Source organism: Gobio gobio (genome assembly GCF_949357685.1).
Source record: "Gobio gobio genome assembly, contig: scaffold_160, whole genome shotgun sequence".
NCBI lineage: Eukaryota > Metazoa > Chordata > Actinopteri > Cypriniformes > Gobionidae > Gobio > Gobio gobio.
The window spans coordinates 575-23,930 of NW_027645701.1; the positions used below are offsets into that span (position 1 = coordinate 575).

Genomic DNA, 23,356 nt, shown 5'->3' on the forward strand with positions numbered 1-23,356 from the left:
GAGTAAATCATGGGGTAATTTTCATTTCTGAAACTATCCCTTTAACATCTTTGTGGAAACTGTGACACATTGTTTACTGTGGAGATCTACAGTATGTGTCTGCCTTTATGTGTTTATATTTGGACACGAAGAAAAAGTAGAGCTGTACGGCCAAAGGCCCTAATCTTCTTACTGCTAATCAAATCAGTCTTCTTACTGCAAAAGAGCAACTACTGACTGAACTATGTCACTGACTGCTACTTCCTGTAGCTAATATTCCTGTAGTGGTTCTCAACTGGTTTTGTCATACAAAAGTAACAAAAATGTCCTTAATATCAAACATTAAAACTTGTTAATATTATCACTGCATAGGCCCAGCAAAATGACTTTGTGACAATGAGGTCACGTCATTGATCTAATTTGACAAGATTTATCCAAGTGGCAGATTTGCACCCAAAAAAACCCTGTTTCATTGGTTTGATTGATCAACAACAAAAGATATAGGAAGCAATGCCTGATTAAATGTTTAGTCACATTTTATTTTTTGCATTTAGCAGTGTTTTTCCCTGTTGTTAAACTCCACAACCCATCAGAACAGAACAGACCACCAGTTGAGAACCACTGATCTAAAGGAAATGCTATGATATACGACTACAGCATATCTGTTGATACACACCTTTCTTTTTATCTGTTGCATCTGGCTTTTTGTCTGTTGAAAAGTGAGATGGATCACATATTTGTGATATTTATAGATACAGATCATTTGGAGATGATATGAGATTTTAGTCATGTATGTTTAATCCTCCTCCTCTCGGGTCTTTTTGACCCGAAACTCCTTTTGAAATTTTTGACCACGAACACACAAAAAAATGATTGGAGTTTATGTGGTTATAAAAAATAGTAACAAATCCTTCCCTCGCGGGTCAGTTTGACCCCCTTAGGAATGGAATGCGAGGAAATCTTTAGTAAAAAAAAATGCTCAAAATTAAAAATGCTGAAACTTTACAATTTAAAAAAAAATAATATCTACATGTGTATCTGAATGCATACTGAAGAGATAAAGAACTGACTCGAGAACTGACTTTAGGACCCAGCAGAACAGCTCATTTGATCCATATAAAGCTATAAGGCCATCAAAAGTCATTCAATATTTTTTTTTCTACAAGAGGTCGGCAGAGACACCCAAATTGACCCAATGTGAGGTATTTTGAGCTGGTTATTGCATGTATTGGAGTTATTTTTAATTTAATTTGAAAGAATGTGAAGAATGTGCTTAAATTATATTATTTATTTATCAAATCTAGTCATTTAAATGTAAATAAAAAAATAAAAATAATAATCTCCCAAAAAATTGCTTTAAAAAATAGAAAAAGAAATGATATAAGTTTTCTGGACAAAAAAAAAAGTTATAATTAATCAAAAAAAGTTAAAAGTATAATGACCCACTAGAGGATTGCGAGGGAGGGATAAAGGTTAAAATTATGTATCTACACAGTTCCTGGCCAAAATGACTCATTATTTTGGAAATGTATTTCAGAAACTCATCTTGACCAACATACTTTTCTTTTTTTCTTTCTCCTTCTTCTTCCTCTCTTTTTCTTTCTTTTTCTCCTCCTTCTCCCTCTTTTTCTCCTCCTTCTCCCTCCTTTTCCTCTCCTTCTCTTCTTTTTTCTCCTCATCGTCATCATCATCATCATCATCTCCGCCTCCGAGCAGAGTGAAGATGATTCCCGTCTGAGAGTTCACCCCGACAGCAGTGACCAGAACTTTTCCGGAGCCCTCCATCACATGCGTGCCTGAGCAAACAGGGTAAAAATGGTCATGTAACCAGGTATCTAAGTATTGCAATGGCAAAACTGCATCAGTCTTGACCTTTTTGAGTTTTACGATTCTTGTCACTTCAAGAAAAGCAGAGGAAAAACCTGAAAGAAGCATGGGGTCTTTGTCCAGAGTTTTTTTTACATGGTCTGACTCTCCAGTGAGGGAGCTCTCATCAATTTTTAGATCGTTGCCTTGGATTAGTACACCATCAGCAGGAAGGAGGTCACCTGCAAGCAGAAAGGACAGATGGTGTTGTCTGAGACACAACAGACAGATGTTTGCATTGCAAGCCAAGAGAGGTTTTAATCGAGCAAGGTCAATACCAACCAAAAAACAAGAACAGAAAACAGACTAATGCAAAAAATCTGTATTTTAAATACTTTAAAATTACTTTTTAAAGGAATAGTTCATCCAAAAAAGATGATTTTGTCTTTTTGTCATCCTCATGTTGTTCCAAACAGTATGCAGCTTTTTTTTTTCTTCAAACGGTGCTTTTCCATACAACAACAGTTCATACCATCATTATTAAGCTCAAAAAAGGCCCATAAAAGAACCACAAAAATAATTCATAAAAAAACAGACTCTGTGCGGTCTGTGCGCAAATCAAACCAAAATTGAAGTCATTTACTGATGATAATCTTGACTTCCCTTGAATCATCCATCTAGCACTTTTAACATGTCCTTTTTTTGAAGCTTGACAGATATGGTGATCATAAACTGTTACTCTATGGCAAGAGCTGTATAACCACACACAACATTTTTTAATCTAACAGCGTATGAGTTTAAAGCAACACAATGGTTGAGTAAATAATGACTCGATCTTAATTGTCCAATATACTAAAAAGAGTTTTGAATCTCAAGGGAGACCATCATTTTACCATATTTTACTTGTGCGATGTCTCCAACCACAATCTCAGATACAGGAATCTGAATGACTTGACCGCCTCGGAGCACAGTAAACCTCTGTTCTTGTTCGATGCGGCTCTGCAGTCCACGGAATTGTTTTTCTTTGCTCCAGTCGTTGAAAGCCGTGACAAGAACCACACAAACGACGGACAAGAGGATGGCAGCACCCTCAATCCAGCCCGCATCTGCCTCACCTTCGTCCTCAGCTCCTCCAGCCGCCCTACCACAGTCTGCACCAATGTGAAAGAAACTGTAAGAAATAGCTACTATGGCAACCAGAAATATGTATATGCACACAACCTTTCAAATGGTTGGGGTCAGCAAGATTTGTTTGCAATAAAATAATAGTTTTATTCAGCAGAACTTAAATTCAGTTGTGACAGTTAAGACTGTTATAATGTTACAAAAGATTTATTGATCAAATAAAGGCTAATAATAAAGCCAATCAGCATATCAGAATGATTTCTGAAGGATCATGTGACAATGTAAAATAAAAATTATCCCATAATTTACTCAGGTGTATTCTTTTTTCAGATGAATACAATTGGATTTATATTAGAAAATGTCCTGGCTCTTCCAAGCTTTATAATGGCAGTGAATGGCAGCCCAACATTTGATGCCCAAAAAGTGCATCCATCCATTATAAAAGTAACCCATATGGCTCTGGGGGTTAAAGGATTAGTTCCCTTCAAAATAAAAAAATGTCCTGATAATTTACTCACCCCCATCTCATCCAAGGTGTTTGTGTCTTTCTTTCTTCAGTCGAAAAGAAACTAAGTTTTTTGAGGAAAACATTCCAGGAATTTTCTCCACATAATGCACTTCTATGGCAACCAACGGGTTGAAGGTCCAAATCAATGCAGTTTCAAATGGTTTCGAAGGGCTTGATGCGCTTTGTAAACACAGGGGAGGTACTTCTCCTCACATCTAGCGTGACCTTTCCAACGTGATTACGTAATCCGCGGAGGGCCGCAGAGCAGTGCAAAATGAGCAATTTAGGTTAAAAAGTATTTTTTGTTGAAAATTATCGTTTTGCTAAATAAAGCCGCGTTTCCACCGCAGGAACTTTACCCCGGAACCAGGAACTTTGGGGGGGAACTCGGTGTGTTTCGACCGCAGGAACCAGGGTCTAAATGAAGTTCCGGGTAAATATTTCCCCCTCCAAACGGCCCTGCTTGCGAGGTGGTACTTTTGAAAAGTTCGCGAACTTTCGGGGGTGGGACTTGGGCGCTGAAGATGCTGATTGGTTGAGCATTTTTTTTTCCACCGCCATATTTACAAGTCTTTTGCGAGGTGGGTTTCGTGGGTTCTGCGTTCAGTAAATATTTTCTTTGCAACAATGGAGTTCAACAAAAAATTCGACCGATGGACCGACGACGAGGCTCAGGCTTTATTGAGCATATAAGCGGAGGAGGACATCCAGCGGGAACTGGAAACGGCGACCCGCAATGGAAAGGTATCGTTACCTGAAGATATCGACTCGGTTCCAGTCACACTGGAAAACAGTGCAGAGAGAAGTTGAAGAAATTAAGTCAAGATTACAAGAAATTAAAGGATAACAACCGGAGCGGTTCCGACCGGCGTATTGTTGGGACACAGACCGTCCTTTTCTGGTACAGCGGTAACGAAAGACTCGGCTAGTGCGTTGTTGGAAACCATCCAGGAATCCGAGTGGGTTGAAGGTAAATATCTCATCTTGGTATCATCTATTAAACTCGTTGCAGTGTTTAAACACGTTGCAGTAACTTTTTTCAACGTGCTTTTCCAGGTGTAACGAGTGGCCCTGATGAATTGCAGGCAACGGAGACCAGCGTGTTTTCCCCCGCGGTCACCAGTACGTTAACCCCGTGTCTCCTGCCGAAACACACACACGCAGAGGTATAAAGCTGACAAAAATGTGTATATATTTAAAAACTGATGTGTAATCCTTAATGGTTTTGAGTAGTTTTGTTGTTTTTAATTGTAAACTTAAATTGCCCATGATAAAAATGGCACACTGGGCATTGTTCAAGCTGGGCAAACAATTGTTCATTATTTGTAGTGAAAACACTTTAAATAATTAATTGATGGTTTCTATTGTTTCATGGTTGCCTTGTGTATTAATTTCCATGTGTTTCAGTGCAATTTTTCTACTTAGAGAAAAGGAAAAGGGACTGTGACTTTCTTGATGCACTGAGGGACATGGAGGATGCTAACCGGGACTTTTTGTCATGTGACTCATGTGACTTTTTTTTTTTGTGAATGTTAAGAGATGTTATTGTGATAAAAAATAAAATACTTGCAGTCTAGTACCTAATCTTTCAACCGCTTAATTCAGTCTATTGTTTTCATTCAATTAACTTTTCACACATCTGTCATGAATGACTGAAACCTCATTATCCTTTTATAGAAAATATTTTGTTTTGGAATTGAGCTATTACAACACATTCAGATTTTGGATTGCCCATCATCCCATTTTGCATTAAAATGGTCAAAGCAGGTGAAAGTGCACGTTTAAATAAGCAGTGTTGGTAATGTGTATGCAAAAGCAGCGCTGCTTGCATCTCCTCCACTTGTTATTGTTGCAGACTGTATCGCGCAAAAGTGATTCATGTCCGTCGGTGACTGGGAGAAGCAGTCGCGCGCATTGCCACGTCACCGGACTAATTTGCCTAATCTCCCCGGTACTTTAGACCGCGGTGGAAACGCAGATTGTAGCAGGTCTGGGGGAGAAAAAGTTCCTGGGAACAAAGTTCCTGGTACAAATAGTTCCGGGTAATTTCGGTGGAAACGCGGCTTAAGACCCTATTCCTCGTCTGGAAACGTGCAGAGCTTCTAAAATCATTCAAAGCGCTTTGAAACTGCATCGATTTGGACCTTCAACCCGTTGGTTGCCAGAGAAGTGCATTATGTGGAGAAAAATCCTGGAATGTTTTCGTCAAAAAACGTAATTTCTTTTTGACTGAATAGTAAATTATCAGGAAATTTTCATTTTGAAGGGAACTAATCCTTTAATAAAGACCAGACTGCCTTCCGTATTCATCGCCGGTTACACTTTTTGAAGTTGAATACGGAAAGCGGTCCACGGGAAGCTAGATATTTTACTTTATAACATGTTAAATATGGATATTTTTCTTACACAAGTGCATCGCTTCACTTCAGAAAGCCTTTATTAACCCCCCGGAGCCGTGTGGATTATTTTTATAATGGATAGATGCAGTTTTTAGCAGGGACATTTTTTAAATATAACTCAGATTGTATTCGTCTGAAAGAAGAATGTCATATAGACCTAGAATGGCTTGAGGGTGAGTAAATCATGGGGTGATTTTCATTTTTGGGTGATCTATCCCTTTAACAGATTATTTCAGGTACTTTAGTGCATGTGCAGTATAAGCAGGGTCCAAATTTAACATTGAGAGACTGACTCATCTTGAATGATGATGCAGCAAATGACACATTGACTTGGCAAGAAAATAATTTATACTGACACGTTTTTCCAAATAGAAATAATGCAATGTACTTGGGGCCAGATTTACTAACAGCTTGCGCCAGTACAAACTCTCTTTTGGCGTTAAAAACTACTGTCAGGATTTACTAAAAACACGCAGTGAAAAATTAGCAATGAAAAGGTGTGGACAGTTATGTTTGCGCCTAACCTCATTGCATATGCATTTGTAGGACTTTATTTCCTTTTTTGGGAGGAGTATTTAAATGAATCATGCAACATGATTTACTAAGGTTTGTGGAAGTCAATTTACTGGTATTTGCAAGATTGTTTAACGCCCTCCCAAAAAAGCATGTTTTAAACCATTCTTTGTCTGTTAGTAGATCTCACGCCCCAGATTATCTTCAGCTCTGCTTGTTTGCAAGCCTATGCGAAGTTGCACTGCTCTTGATACACTGTGTTGGTCATTGTGTAAATGATCTTGCTGAATCTGTGTCAGTAAATCACCTGCAGAACTTTTACATTAATTTGCCCTGTTTAGTAAATCTGGCCCATGGCAATTTCAAGTGTCAATTTTGCACCTTGTTTGTAAGTAAAGAATGCCCTTGAAAATCCAGCATTGCTATTCACCAATATAAGGATTGTTTTGCATGATAACACCAGAATGGGAAGCGGGAGTCCTGGTGGACCAGTTACACCAGCTCTTCTTCTTTTCTTGAGAACATAACATAAACCAGCCTGGACCAAAATGGAATTTATGCTGGATTTTTCAGCAGGGTATGCAGGATTTTACTGCTAAATTCAGAGCAGGGCTCAGGAAAAAGTATTGCTATTTTTGAAGATATTTTTTGCTAAAACCAGAAGCCCTAGTTGAGTTGAATACATAATAGCACTACGACACCTTCAGGCCATGTTACAATTTCAAATTAATTGTTATTCCAGAGTACCACTGAGCAAGAGAAACAGCGGCATATTATTCATAGCAAGCTTAAAAGCCCTATGATACTCACATTCTCTCTCGCCATCAGGAGGTTTATAGAAGGAAAGGCCTAAGGATATTATGGCTGCAACTTCCAAAATAATTAGAGTCACATCCTGCAATGCTTCCCACACCAACTGAAGGAATGTTTTGGGCTTTTTAGGTGGTATAAAATTCTTTCCAAATTCTTCTTTTCTTCTTGCAATGTCATCAGAATTACCACTTAATCCTAGACAAAGAGAAAGAGCAGAATCAAATGACTATTGCATTACTATTACAGAAAACATTATGGTATATAGATAATAAAAATATTATGCTATAAAGCTGGATTTCAAGAGCAAACAACCACAACAAATATTGTAACAATCTGATCTAAAATTGTCCACATTGTGTACGATCGCAACTGTTCATATCCGATTTGTGTCCCAAGCTGCTCTTTCGTTTTCCAGAATATCTGCATCGGTTTCAATGGTAGGTATATGCCAAAAAACAACAACCACATCATGGAGTGGTTTGCCATTCAGATGTTGTCTTTTTTACAAAAACGGCAGAAACGTAGGTGGCTGGTATGCGTGGCTTTATTCCGGGCTGTCATCTCTGTCGGTCTCAAAACATGTCACTTATACTGTCATTTTTTACTTTTCTGGGACTTTGCAACAACACAACCTTGTTTCTGCAGCGACTTTCAACATGTTTCCTATAACAACATCTGAAGTTTACATTTTACGTGGGGTGAGAAAGTCACATAAACCATGCAAAATCTGTCCAGAGCAGTCAGACTGAAAGGGATTTCCAGAATTTGAATAGTATTTCAAACCACATATGAATGTAGCTCAAAATAGACTTGTAAAAATAGCATTTCATGTGATTTTTTGCATTTCACACTTGCTAAATCTGATCGGATTTCAATGGGATATGCACAAAAATCAGATTTGAACTGACATTCTGAACGAGGATAATATGTACCGAGTTTGCAATTGTACATTTAAAAACACATTTTGAAAAATGACAGATGGATCAAGTTGAGTGAATAGTCAATCCTCAAATTTGGACTTATTCTAGTTCTAAATTGTATTGGATTTGGAGATGGTTTTTGTTTTGTTTTGTTGGATTCTGAAAAATATCAAGATTTCTACCCGCTACGCAAGCAAGAGCACAGCCTGAACACTAACACAGTGTAATCCCTCTCTTCCTTCCCTTGCTCCATTGCAAAACGCTATTCCTCTGCCCCCTCAAAGGTTTACCCACTGTTGGCAAGGGCAAAAATGAATGTAAACCCCATGGAACAGAGCAGCGGCCAGTGAGATTAGAGTGAAGCGGAGCAATGAAGAGCCTGCCTCGGTTTGAGGTGAGTGGGATTACATGAGGTAAATTGAGCCGGTCCCACCTGTCACAACTACAACTGTGTTATGGCTCATGACAAAGCTAAATATGTCAGCACAGAGCGGTAAGCCAGTGCAAATCGAACCGGAAAATATAGACGGATGACAAGATAAATCGGACTTAATAAACCAATACTCAAAGATCAAATACAAGAGAGTCTTTCAAAACAAACAGACTGTGTATTTATAATGCACATAAAATTCTTGAATAAAAGAATCACAAGAGTAGTGTGTAAACATATTTCACTGGAATTATCAAGCTTATCATGGTGTTAGACAAATGATTGGAGTTGAGTTTGCTGAAATAATATGTAGACGGATTGGTCTAAACTAGAAGCACAGAAGGAGATGAATAAAAAAGAGGAGAGTTCCAAAAAGAGGAAATGGAAAATCCAAGATGACATTTTGATAACCATGACGATTAAGTGTCATGCCAGATGCCACTTGCTAAGTAAGAAAGGCAATAATGTCCAGTGGTTAAACATCTTTTAACTGACTGACACATAATAACTGAGATTTAGCTACAAGTGATCTACGGCAGATTAATAAAACGTTTTTAAAAAAAATGTGTTATTCATTATAGCTTTGATTCCTCACCAGGGGCACTTAGAAAACAGAAATAATGACAAAAAATATCAGGGCTGTCAATAGTTTCAAATATCATTAACACTTTACAATAAGGTCCCATTGGTAAATGTTAGTTAATGCATAAACTAACATTGACTAACAATGAGCGATGCATTTGTTACAGTGTCGCTGTAAACTTTAAGTAAAAATACAAATGTTCATTGCCCATTAAATAATATTAAGAAACGATAAAACTTTTGATTTTTTATAAGATTAATAAATGTATTTTCATTGTTAGTTCATGTTAACTAATGCTAATAACTGAAGTTTGTTGGCTATTATAGTGATGTTTCCTTTTCTATGTAATGAAAACAAAATAATGTACGTAATGCATTGTGAATGCTTAATACATTTGTATTGGTTGAAAGCAGGATGGATTCTGATTGGCTGTCAATGTTTTAATCATTAATCAGCTGGAAAAAAAAAGTTCTATAAGTGATTCCAACTATATAATTTCTCTGTGCCATTATCATTACAGTTGTTATGTGGACTCTTTAGACTAGAGTAATAATCTGCTATTCTTTTTATTTGAAATGATTTTTAGAACTATATCTTTATTGTTAACTTTATAGTTATCGTTCTTGGTGTGAAAGAATTTAATATATCGGAGTAAACTACATGATTAGCAACTGACTGCATAAAGGGGTTTGTGCCTTTAACTGCCTTTTAAAGGCACAAACTTTTACCTGGAGCATGTGGATGTACCTCATTATGGGCTCCATTTTTGCTCCATCGTCCAAAGGAGATGCTGAGAGAGTCTTAAAAGCTAAAATATTGTCCTTGATGAAGCCATATGGTCCTGGATAAAAGCTAGAACGCTACGCACACAAGCAAATGGAAAAAAGATGTTTGAAACGTCTAATTGCTAATTAGTTATTTAGCTGACGCATTTATCCAAAGCGATTACAGTACACTTGTTACAGAGACAATCTTCCTGGAAGAGGTTAAATGCCTTGCTCAAGGGCGAAATGGTGAGAGGTCATCGGTCAACCCTTGTGAAGTCTGAACATTCAACCTTTGCTCACTAAATTATTTGGCTGAATGAGACCTGTGGCTCAGCAGAGCTGAAAGTTATGTTTTTTCTAGGTATGCATGATATATCGGTACCATATCGGTAACCGGACGATATTAGAGATTTTTTTAATTGATCTGTATCAGTAGCCTAGAAATCTAGACGCACCCTAGCGGCAGAAAATTAATTTTGCCGCAAGTGTAGTCTAGCAACTCTCGGTAGACCTCAGAGCTGGAAAACCCAAACTCTGGTCAGGCCAATCACAGCGTGTGAAGAGTCGGTGGGCGGGCTTAAAGGGTTAGTTCACCCAAAAATGAAAATTCTGTCATTAATTACTTACCCTCATGTCGTTCGACACCCGTCAGACCTCCGTTCATCTTCGGAACAGAAATTAAGATAATATATTTGAGCCGAATGATGATTCGGATCGCGTGTCAAACCGCCAAACTGCTGAAATTTGGCGATTCAAACCGCTGAATCAACTCAGTGATTCATAACGCTTCGAAGCTTCATGATGCTTTGTTTTGAAATCGTCATCACTATGTAAGTCGTTATTTAGGGTTTTTTTGCGCACAAAAACTATTGTCGCCGATTCATAAAGTTATTTTAGAACCACTGTAGTGAGATGGACTTTGTAACGACGTCTTTGGTAACTTTTAAGGGTCTTGAGAGTGTAGAGTACCATTGAGCCAATGGAGGACTTTCAGAGGCATCAGATTTCAACTAAAATATCTTAATTTCTGTTCCGAAGATGAACGGAGGTCTGACGGGTGTCGAACCCGTCAGAGTAATTAATGACAGAATTTTCATTTTTGGGTGAACTAACCCTTAATGACGTTTAAAACATAATGACGGAGCGGAGTTGCGGAGGTTCTTGGTGTTACAGGTAAACAAAGAAGCTGACGATCAGCGTCTTTCAAATCGGTTTTGGCCGCTACTCTGGAAGACTTGGAGTTAAGCTTTTCTTTGAGGAAAGAACAAAGAACGGCACTGAAGTCATTCGTAAGAAAGGAAGATGTATTCGGAGTTTAATCTATCAACTAACGTTAGCTCCGCCTCGGTTGGTTGTGGTGCTATCCAATCGCGTGCTGAGGGAATTTGACAGACAACCATTTATCCCGCCCCTCAGATTGAGCCCTGTCAATGGTGAGTTTCCAAACTAAACATCTTGATGTGGGTCTGGCTTGTCAGGCTACTGTATCAGTTGATATTGGATATTTAATTGTAGTCATGACAACATGTTTTTCCATTACTTTAACTCAACAAAATATTTAACCAATTGATTTTAATTTGAATTGCAGTAAATTTTCCAGTTTTCACAAAGTGGGCTTGTTTTAGTAATAATAAAAAAGAAAATATCAGTGCATATCATTGTCAATGAGTGCATTGGAAGCAATAGAAATATTTACCCTCTATTGGTGATGTTTTTAACCTGGAGCAGAGTCCTTGAACATCTCCATAGCACTCCTGAATCTTTTGTAATCCATCTGGCCCTCTGAGTTCCATGAGAGAGCGTAGCTCTTTGAGTGAGCAGCCAAACTCTCCATCATGATTGGCCTCTGCCTTGTACTTCGACCCGCGGAATGAGTTTCTGGCCATGGTCCCGCAGAAGCCAACCAAAAAACGGAGGAGAAGTGGCTTCCCCTTGGGCAAGCGGTGACAATATCCAGACTTATTTCCTTAGGGATGCAAAAATCGACTCTTCTGATGACAAACCAGGTGTAATTCGAATGCCATTTGCACTTGATTTTCAGGTGTATCTTCTCTCATCTTGGTTTGATTGGAGTCACTGAAGGTCAAATCATCATGTGCACCAAGTTACATCTAAAAACAAAAACCAAAAGCAAGGTCATTACATGCCCTATCATTCCCATGTCAGCGTTTGTGAACATTTAGCACTTGAAGCCAAATAAAATGTGATTATTTGTGTCCTGTCACAACTGCCAGATCAAGTGATGCCACTGTCAATCAACAAAGGAAGTCACTTCAAACCATGTGTCACTGTTAAAGATAATGTTGATAGGTATGCAAAGTGACAGTAGGCTTTTGTAATGACCCTTCAGTGGAAAGATCCGTTACGTCTGCTTAAAGATCGGAATGCTAAAATTAGTTCTGTTACATAAAACTGGCATCTCGTCTAGAAGAGACCTGCCAAAAACAATAGACATGACTCACAGAGACAGACAGTGGGAAATAATGTTTTAGAGAGTAAACTGAGGCAACAGATGATCAAACCAGTGTTATTTTAGTCTTATTATGGTTTTCATTAATATTTCGTAAATAGTTTAGTTAACCATAATAACTCTGGACTGAACAAACAAACAAATGAACAAAAATTTCACTGCACATCAGCAATGAAGTCTAATTATGTTAGGATTCAAAGGCTGTTTTGGAGAGACATCTAAAACCCTCTCAAAGGTCATGGACGACACAATACGTTCTGGTTATCTTGAATAAATTGACAGTTTTAAGACTTTAAAACATCTCATATTTCTTCAGACATTAAATGTTTGTTCGCAACACAACTGGAGTTTTATCTTCACTTTTTATCTGTGCCAAATAAGTCTTTTATTTCCGAACTTATAGCTAGAAGAAAACAACATAATACAACCTTGCCAATCAAACGACTGAAATAATTCAATTGCAGAAGCACCAAACTAAAACACACCGTGATAGTCGACCTGCAGTACTTCAATTCATTATCATTAAACAGATAAGAAAAGAATATACTCACAGATTTGTTTTACGTATACATTCCTGCAACAATGAGACAAATGCAGCACCTCGACCAGCCAGTCAGATGGCACTGATTCCAGAGACTGTGCGACTCGCTGTCACATACAATTACCCAAAACAACACAAAAGTCTGTATTACAAAGCGACATGCCAAAAAATCTCCTTTACTTCATCAAATTATTTGACCTTCAGTGGAGAGTCTTGAGGAGCACAGTCTCCATTAGAGGAAATGGCTTGCTGAATGATTATCTTAGGAAAGCTTCTTGCTTAATCTAATTAGTCAATCTGTGGCAGTAGTGAAGCACGGCTGCTGTATATATGGAAGAGTATGCGCTGTTGAACACAGACAAACACATTTACTCATTCTTAGATAGTACCCTCAGTTCATTCAGACTTCTGAGAAAGCCGGAAAGAGCCTGGAGCACAAGAGTTGCTCTTCTGTATTAAAAAAAAGCTTGTATTTGGTACATTTATTTGAATCACAAATAAGGAATTTCATAAAGAAGGCTGAAAGAATAGCTTGAAGGTTACTATTAGAGGTTTTATACACAATCATTTTATGTGAGGTCCAAACTGGTATTGTAATATATATAAAAAAGATTATAAAATCTTTTATAAAGAGTGTCCACACACAGTATCGTCTTTTTCAATGTGCCAAACTAAATGCTCTCAAAAATAAACGGAAAGAATGTGTCTGTGAACCTTTCTGACTGTGACAGGAAAGCTGAAAATCCATATTTATCCATGCTGTGAATGAGAAGTGTGAGTCATGCTCACATCATGCTCTGGAAGTCAGATATGGAATATTACTGTCTAGATGAAGGGAATAAGTGAGAAGTGTTAATGGATGAGCATTTGACTGGAACATCTTGTTGTTTTACAGGACTTTCGCTATATTCAGTGTTGTATATTTTTGCTGTATGACATCAAACATCACATAATACCTTGGCAGAATACTTATTTTTCCAATAGAGAAATAACTTGTGCTTTCAAATAACTCTATCATAATACACGTTGTAGCCTAGAGAGGCACAATGGCTACATGTTAGCAATGGCTCTTCCATATTTATGCTTATGTCAGGAACACGAATAACTAGTGTTTTAAATAGTCATAAAATAAACTATTTAAAGCGGATGTTTAAACGGTCGATGTTTGTCGTGCACCCAGGTAGTCTTTTGTTAACAGTTAGCTAACTTCAAGAACTTTTAAACCAAAATACTCACGGGTTTTTGCATGTGTGTGATACATGTGTAATAATAAAACGAAATAAGATGGGACGAACGTTCCCTTTCGAACGGTCAGTCGTGAGGAAACCGCTCGAGCAGATATACTGTTGCTATGGTTATCACCTCCTGTTCGCTTTAGCGTCAGCATTTTCTGTCTTTTAATGTTTTAACTTTGTGGTTACTTAAACAAAAACGTTGCTGCGTTGTACATATTGTGAGACCCCATCAACATTTTGGGTTACACTTTATTTTAAGTTGACGTAGTTACATTGTAATTACTCAAATAAGTCCTACTGAGTAATATTAATTAATAGAGTTAGGGTTCGGTTTAGGGTTAGTTACTTGTATTTACGCATGCTTTACTGTTATTACTAGTAAGTACATGTAGTAACGTGCGTCATCTTAAAATAAAGTGTTACAGCATTTTGTTGTGACTAACTACACCCTCACTGGATAAAATGTAGGCATTATGACATTCTACTTTTGACCTATAATCATGAAATGACCTGAAGACAAATCAAACATATAAAGCTCACATGGCCCCCAAAGCAGAAAGCATGATGCAAGGTAGTTATTATGATTATTAAGTCATTGTGCCATGCAAAATCCTCCTGGCGACACAAACAGCATTGCGCGCACATTAATGGGCCCATATTATGATCCCTGTGTTGCAAGGGCTTTATGAGCATGAAGTTTACTAGGAATACTAGTCGTGATTACGATCTCATTGCAATCACATTTTGACTAGAGGGCGTCCAATTTTTTTCAACCAGGAAACTATTTAAGATTATTCCGAAAGCACGTGAAGCAGCAGCAGTCACTTAATCACAGTTCTCATTTAGAAATGATTCGACTGATGCACGCGAACTCTATCAAAAATAGGCTTAAGTATCTAAAATGTATAACTGTTTTAAAATAGATTCATCTGGGGGAAGAAAAAAAAAATTCTTCCTTGCATAATGTCTGGTGGAATATTTAGAAAGAGAAGGAACAGTAATGCATTTTCATAAAGAAAATGCTGTCAGAAGGTATAAAGCAGAACATTTAGGCAAATAAGGAGGAAATTATAAAAAGCATGCAAAACGACGCGATTTCCACAAGCTAAAATATTAGAATAACTTCAAGCATAGGCTCTAATCTCTAACCACTTGATAAACATGTCATTTCCCTACAGTAACATAAGAAACAATCCTTTTAAATACTGTATAATATTGCATTTTCATTGCATACATGTGTACTCACTTTGAACTGGTGCGCGTCAGTTCCACTTGGCATCAGTAGTCTCGCGCAGTGGATCTACAACTCGAGCCGTAACGCCCCGCCCACCGCGTTGGAGTCTGTGGAAGATTTACGTCAGAGGCACGGCTCGGGATTTAACGCAGACTCCCATTGGCCAGCGCTTGTCCCAGGTACAGGTGTCATCCCTTGTTGAAACAGCTGTCATCACCAGCAACCAGCAAAGATAGGGCGATGTGATGGACATGATAAATCTGGTGTATTATTATTAGCAACAAGAGGAGCGCCATAGTAGAGATTTACACATTATTATCTTATTGAAGGCTTTAGCTCCACTATTTAGCCACATCTAATATTTAAATTCAGAATATTTTTGTCTATAGTTTGTGGAGCTATTAAAGAATAATATTTATAAAATAATCGTTTTTTCAGACGATTAGTTTGGATGTGGTCCCACCATATTAGCAAAAATAAACAATCCCCTGTGATAGGCTATTTATAATGCTAAATAGCCTCTTGGGATGTGTTTTTTTGTTTGGAACGATGAACTAAAAGCGCAGGCGATGCTTCTCGTACGCTGTCACGCGAGCGTTTAACTCCACTGCTCTGTCTCAGGGACGGTAGAGAGCATGACCTCGCTTAAACAGGATTTGCTATAAATAGTACTGCCTATCCGCTACTCTCGCGACGCGGGCTCCATCGCTAAACCCGCTGCACAACTAGCTCAGGTTTGACTGAGCATCCATCCCTACCACCACCACCTATAGATATCAACCCATGGTGAAAAATAATTGTGCTTATTTGAATGTAATGTGCACTTGTTGTGTAGCCTACTTCAAAACTTAAACGTAGGCTAAAAAAATGCAGAATATGAATCAAATAAAATGCCACTTAGGTGTGGGCTACTTAAAGACAGTATCATGTTTCTTAACACATTTAAAGCGATAGTTCACTCAAAATGAAAACTCTGTCATCATTTACTCACCCATAGGTTGTTCCAAACTTGAATTTCTTTCTTGTGCTGAACACAAAATAAGATATTTTTTTAGAATATGTGGAACTGTTGATGGATCACATTGACTTCCATTGTAAGGGGGTAAAATACTATGGAAGTCAATGGGGTCCATCAACTGTTTGGTTACCAACATTCTTCAAAATATCTTATTTTGTGTTCAGGAGAACATAGAAATACATGCTTGGAATAACGTGAGGGTGAGTAAATGATGACAAGAATTTTATTTTTGGGTGAACTATGCCTTCAAGCACAGTTTTAAAATGTGCACTTATGTAATGATGTCAAATTAAACATTTAACTTTAAAGTACAGTTTATAATCTTTTGTCATTCAAAAGAAGTACACATATTTCGATGTGTTGACTAACATACCAAGGCAGATGTGAAGTAGATTGATAATAATTAGGTGTAGGTGTATTTTAAATGTAAGAAGTAATTATGAAATGACATACAAAGATGTATGGGTCAAAAAATTTGGAAACAATTTATTTTAGTGTCTTTGTTACATGTAACACGTAGTTACTGTAGTAATAACTAGCCTATAAATTAAGCATAATTACCGTACATGTAACTAACCCTAAACCAAACCCCAATCCTAACCCTAACCCTATAGTAAGTACATGTAATTACACTGTAACATGTACACCTTAAAATAAAAAAATATATATTTTTTGCAGTTAAGTGTCCTAAAACATCACATTCAGTTTTTCTCTTATATTCATTTAAAGTATATTATTTCTATAAGTTTATGATGAAGTACTTCTTTTTCACAAGTGAAGACCCACTGCTGACCTCTTCAACATCCGGATTAAAACACATTCCCATTTTTTAAACCCACAATATCTGCAACATGAGACCATATTTTTAGATTTCTCCATAATGGTTAAAAGTTGTAACAGTTGATCTGAGACTACTTACTATCTTCATCCTAATTCCAGTTTGTCATTCCAAACCAGTCGTTCCCCTCCCCCAGCCACGCCTCTGGTAAATTAGAGATCAAGCCAAATGTCTTTCCTGATCCAGGCCCTGCCCTCCCGTATCACCTCTGTGCCGCAATGACGGCTGATGATGTCAAACCCTGCCCACACGTGGAGTCGAGTGTGTGCCGGTGCAGCCGGCCATACGGTGTAAAATGGAGCTAAACACTCAAGGCATGTATGCTTTAACATTGACGACCATACACGTGCACAAATGCTCACTGTCATAGGATTACATTGAAGACACACACTCGAGCGAACACATACATGCACACACACACACACACACACACACACACACACACACACACACACACACACACACACACACACACACACACACACACACACACACACACACACACACACACACACACACACACACACACACACACACACACACACACACACACACACACACACACACACCACACAGCAGGATTACCAACATAGTTCCACACAGACATAGCAAGATTACAGAGACACATACAACCCCCTCTTCTTCCCCAACACAGGATACAGACTGCTGGATTAGAGAGACACAGATTCACATAGCGGGAAATTACAATACAGTGCATGTCAAAAACTCTCTCAAATGCACATAACACATACATGCGCTTATAAAATCGTAATTATACACCTAAACATGCTAAATACGCATCCGTATCTGATACAGATGTTGATTTGAAGTACAAAATGGCCATTTTGGATCGTTTGAGTGACAGATGCAACACTTGACATAAGAGCCAATGTGATTCTGAAAGACAAGGGCTTGAGGTTTAATTGGCACCGTTGGATCGATTAGTCTCTGTTGGAGTGCTCACATTGAGATATTGAATCCTTGCATAAACAGAACGTAGACGGCACAAACACACCATCAACCTTACACACTTCATGTGTACACACGCGCACGCACAAACACACCGTCATAGAAAAACCTCACTAATCTTCTCTCAATGGTTTAAAGCCGCTGAAGAAGCTTAATAATTTAAGAGGAAAACAGCATCAGTGCTTTTAAGGACATATGCACAGAGATTAGCCCCCTTGCTCCATGCTGGACAACAAAGGACACCCTTTCACATGACTGAACTGATGATGTAAAAAGCATTTCGTTATCAATGCGATAAAGTAGAGTGGGCAATATATCGATGGAACAGAGTTTTGCCCGTTCCACTTCTGTATGAGGTTCAATATGTGCCAGAAAGAAGTCAACTGCTTTTTACTATACATTGGTCCATGTTTTTGTGTACTTAAGAAAAATTAGTATATGCTGAAGTGTATGTTCTTTGTTTATGTTGTTTATGGAAGGCTGCTTTGATCAAATTACAGCCAAAAACAAAATCTGTCGGGGTGTTTTTTGGGGGTGAACGTGATTTTACCAAGCAGAACATGAACATTATAATCAACCAATCAAATTTGAGGAATATGCTTACAGATTAGGCTTAAAGGGATAGTTCACCCAACAGTAAAAATTCTGTCATCATTTAGTCACACTCAAGTTACTATGGTAAATACTAAAATTACTATGGAAAATACTATGGTAGTCGAGATCTGCTTGGTTACAAAAATTCTTCCAAATATCTTCCTTTGTGTTCAGAGGAAGAAATTCATACAGGTTTGGAACAACTTGAGAGAGAGTAAATGATGACAATATTTACATTTTTGGGTGAACTATCCCTTTAAAAGAAGAGTTAGGGGCTTCTACACCATTCTTATTCACCTATCATTTCCCTCTGATTTTAGGGATAAGTTATGGGTAGCGTTAGGTTTAGGGGTAGGGTTAGCACTATGTTTTCGGACAGTGCTGTTGTTCCAGGATCAACCAAAGATGTTGATCTAGGAACATGTCTTTATGTCTTGGCAAAATCACTGTGACTGGCTGGGGAAGGGGGGAGCAATCGAATGCGGGTTCAGACCAGGCAATCGAACCACGTGTGAAAGCACCCTAAAACTATAAACATTATGACGGAGCATGAAGATGAAACGTAAGAACTATAGGCCAATTCACACTGTACCACCAGACGCCGACAGACACTTCGTCTGCCATAGCTTGTTTCCTCTGATTGAAGATGGTGACTAGGCGCTTGTCGGGTCGTGGAATGTCAATGCAGGTTACAATAGACATAGACAAATGCATTGTACAAAGCAATCAACTTTCTTTTCTTTTTTTGTTGTTGGCACAAATGGCATGTCATATTTACACACTTTCCTGCCTTTTAAATGCATCTGAAAGTTTTATGCACTAGCTGCTGGGCAGATCTAAGCATCAACTAGGTCACATCTCTCTTGTCCAATTAGTTGATGAATTGTATGTTGACACTCCATCCTGACATGACTTGTTGACTGATTCTTCATTAGGGAAGGAGTCCCCCTCTATTATTAATCATTTAGCAGTAAAGGACAAGTGCATTAGTTGAAACATGCTACATGAAGATCTGGATAGGATAATAGCAGCTGTTTACTTATACATATACTGTACTTATTTTATGAGTATAAGTAAATCTGATGTGGAGGTGTGTAACCATGCACATTAACCCATCTCACAACGTGCCTTCATTAGAGTGATAGACATGTTATACATGATATAATGACACAAATAGGCTATTCTTCAATTCTTTTGGAACAGATGTACTTTTTCATATCCTAAACATAACTTTCACCTGCTCACCTCGTTGATTTGTCACCTTCACCATTTGATGGAAAATGTTGGTTATTTTTTCTATGGGACAAAAGTTGTCTTCCTCCAGGTGGCGCATGGCTGAGAACCGCAACTTCACACATGTATTCACAAATCTCACGACGTTACTGGATACATTAGTTCTGTAAATTTGTTAAATATATTAATTTATTCACACTTGGCGTGCAAAACTGACCCACAATCCCGTTTTTAGATGAATTAAAAAATATTCATCTGTTATACACAAACTACTTTGATTGGTCAATTCTAATCATCGCTGAGAAGAGTAATAACTGTCACATGATTGTATTGTCTTGAGATGCCTGTTATTTTCTCAGCGCTGTTCGGAATAGACCAATTAAATACCGTATGATACCGTACGACAAGAATTTAAAACTAAATAAAGACTTCATTAGTCTTTAAATTGAAAAATACACAGAAGAAGAGCTAACAAATATTATTTATACATATTAGAGACGACCTCCGGTCCAATAAGCCACGCCCCGTTTAATGTTTATTTCCTTTCTTTGATTTGGTGGTCTTTTCTAGCCTAGTCAGTGGCCATATAAAGAGCTCGTTAATGCGCGATTGAGTTTAATATTTTAATCACATGTAGTAATTCTGCTTAGGTCAAACTAGAATTTGCATTTCGAGAAGCAATTATAAGCACACCAAGGACGCACATCCACTCCTTCAAAATAAGGGCCCTTAGTAGGCAGCCTATCCAGGATGTGCTCGTACGGCGCCATTTTCCCTGGGAGGGAATGTTAACAGAAGCACACTGCCAACGTGCACTATTAAGGGCCCTAGAAATCTGTTTTACGAAGTGATATAAAATATGGAATCGGCGTCGACCAGCGCTAAACTCATCTATAAAAGTAAGTCTTTCGTTTTTGCCCGAAACGAATTAGTAATGTGAGCATAAAGCTAAGTAACTGGCTGTTTTATGTGCACTAGTGTCCACTGAGGATATCACAAAACTGATACAGCTGCGGTCGAGCAACTCAGCGCTTTTTGATGGGAGGAAAAATTCGTCAAAAACAGCCTGGAGGTGCGATTTGTTAGAATTTGAGCTGAGCCTGTATTCTGATTAAAATGTATTATTATGATTATTTTTTTCTCCCAGTGCAATACTCAGAGAAATGGGGCTTGAGGAAAAGATGACAACTGAGCAGATTGCCAAAAAGTGGGAAAACCTGAAAGCAAGATATAAGGTTGGTCTCATTTTCAATTGTGTTTTTCAAACGCCAACGTATTCAACAGTTTAATGGATTTACCATTTCGATTTTAAGGATGCAAAATATCCTCCCACCGGAGTGGAGAAGAACCCCACCTGCTGGAAATGGTTCAATCTCATGGATGATGCTCTGAGTGAAGAGTTTGAAGAAAAGATCAGCCAGCAAGTGATCACATCAGAAGCTGACAATGTTCATACTCCTCATCCGAGTAAGAGGTTACGCCAGATCAAAGTCGGAGGGGAAATATTGGAGTTTCTGGAAGAAGAAGGAACTTCGGTGAATGTGCCACAAGCCTCCAAACAGCATCTGGTTAAGCAAGAAATGCAAACAGGCAAACAGACAGCAGAGGGTCATTCACTGGACATCATGAGAACCAAACTTCAAAGAGATAGACAGCTTCTAGAGAAAGAGCTCGGAGGCCTGGACAGAGAAAAAGCCCTTCTAGAGCGGGAAAGGGCCCTTGCGGAACGGGAAAGAGCGGCTCTTCAGCGGGACAAAGCTCAGGTAGAGAAGGACAAAGCTGCGGTTAACAGAGACAAGGCGTCTTTGGAACAGGACAGAGCCCGATTGCAGAAAGACAGAGACGCTTTGGTCAGGGACAGAGCGGCCCTTGAAAGAGACAGAAAGTCGACGGATTTCACAAATCACATTGGAAGCAGTTCAGCATGCAATGGACTGGACTGTCCTCATGAAAAGAACAGAGAGAAATTAATATTCTTACTTGAAAGGGTGATTGAAAAAATGTGAAGCAACTCTGAGAATAAGACAAACCTCAGGGAAAAACGGATATTGCAACGAGTTCTGTGAGCTTATGGGATATCTGGACACTCCTTGGGTTCTTGTCTTTGCCATCTGAAGAGACATTTAAAAACCTCATTTTTGTCGATATTAAAATTATTATAATTTTTTTCACTCCTAAATCAGTTACATTTGTCAAACATACAGTCTACTCATAGAGTGGAGTTCACTTACCACATACATTGGCAAGGTGCTCAAGGACCCCTACACTAAAATGTTTTTGAGATTTATTTAATTATTTGTAAATGGTGAATGTGATGCTTTATTTCTGATATAATGTAATACAACAGTGTCTGTAAGTAATGTATACCGTTTGTGCCATACAATAAATGTCAAAACCCAAGATTCACGGTCCACTGTTTTCATTCAGATGTGCAAGGGAGGGTTAGGTTGTGCTAGTTTTGTAGATTACCTGGTAAATTTAGATTAAATTGATTATAACTTTACTACTAAAAGTTTGTTAAAAAAGTATAAAAAGCTTTTTAATGACAGGTTCCATTGTGACAACTGTTTTTTCAATGAACGGTAAGGCTTTTAAATGTATAAAAAAAATTTGTGGTGTTCAAAAATAAACCTATACTAAAAAAATATATACACTGGACTAAGTGTAATAACTAGGCTCGGTCTCACTGTTTTTAAGTTATTTTCAATATAAAAATATAAAATAAAAGCATTTAGACTTTGATCCAACTGTTTATCAACTCTTAATTCTTTCAGAGAAATCTTACTATTGACAGTGAGTAGATTATTTACTAATTGTATACTGATTCCAAATTACATGACAAAGATTAGTAACTTAGTTCATTACATTGCACATTTAAATTAAGATAATCGGACTACTTTTTGATTACTTATCGATTACTTTTGACCTAACTCGTTTTTCACTTTGATGAACAGGATAATCTTGTACCATATTGAAATAAAAATACAAAGAGAAAGAAAATATATTCCATTCGTTGTTATCAACAACATGAAGTGCATTAAATATTAAATTACGTCATGGTCTCCCAGACTGGGGTTTGTGATGAAACTGCATGGGTTTGTGTGTTTAATGAAAATCTATCATGTAATTAAATAAATATATTATTAGGTCAAAGAGGTTCAATGACAAAAAAGTTGGGCAATCCCTGGATTGCATATAAATATGAAATATGACGTGAATTTGTACATTTTAATGCATTCCATATATAGTAATACATGGTTAAATGACTCACTGAGTGATAATTCAAATAGTAATAAATATATTCGCCAGGAGTTGATTAGATATGCAATGTTGCAATATTGAGAAAACACTTCATGAAGTGATGACTGTAAATCCACAGAT

General features: G+C 37.8%; 2 protein-coding genes across 2 annotated transcripts; one reads left to right on the top strand and one right to left on the bottom strand.

The window, feature by feature from the left end:
• Positions 1-1,538: 1,538 nt before the first annotated feature.
• Positions 1,539-15,937, bottom strand: LOC307122406 (plasma membrane calcium-transporting ATPase 2-like; the record flags this gene model as incomplete). The annotated part of the gene is made up of 6 exons (XM_079846392.1): positions 15,336-15,937; positions 11,540-11,954; positions 7,141-7,338; positions 2,679-2,936; positions 1,902-2,027; positions 1,539-1,775 (listed from the first exon to the last, which is right to left on the bottom strand). Coding segments are annotated over exons 2-6 (1,009 nt in total), but the record flags the coding sequence as incomplete, so codon positions are not given.
• A 4,568-nt stretch (positions 15,938-20,505) lies between these two features.
• Positions 20,506-22,373, top strand: LOC307122405 (uncharacterized protein). Its single transcript, XM_079846391.1, has 4 exons — positions 20,506-20,874; positions 20,954-21,047; positions 21,123-21,210; positions 21,289-22,373. Exons 1-4 carry the CDS (start codon positions 20,835-20,837, stop codon positions 21,979-21,981), a joined length of 915 nt encoding a protein of 304 aa, XP_079702517.1. The 5' UTR covers positions 20,506-20,834; the 3' UTR covers positions 21,982-22,373.
• The last annotated feature ends 983 nt before the right edge of the window (positions 22,374-23,356 follow it).

What these genes read in the sequence shown, in the direction of transcription:
- LOC307122405 (XM_079846391.1), top strand. Translation starts at nt 20,835, where the DNA reads ATGGAATCGGCGTCGACCAGCGCTAAACTCATCTATAAAA. An exon ending in TCGTCAAAAACAGCCTGGAG is followed by an intron (nt 21,048 to 21,122) that starts GTGCGATTTGTT and finishes TTTTTCTCCCAG; the next exon opens with TGCAATACTCAGAGAAATGG. An exon ending in ACCTGAAAGCAAGATATAAG is followed by an intron (nt 21,211 to 21,288) that starts GTTGGTCTCATT and finishes TTCGATTTTAAG; the next exon opens with GATGCAAAATATCCTCCCAC.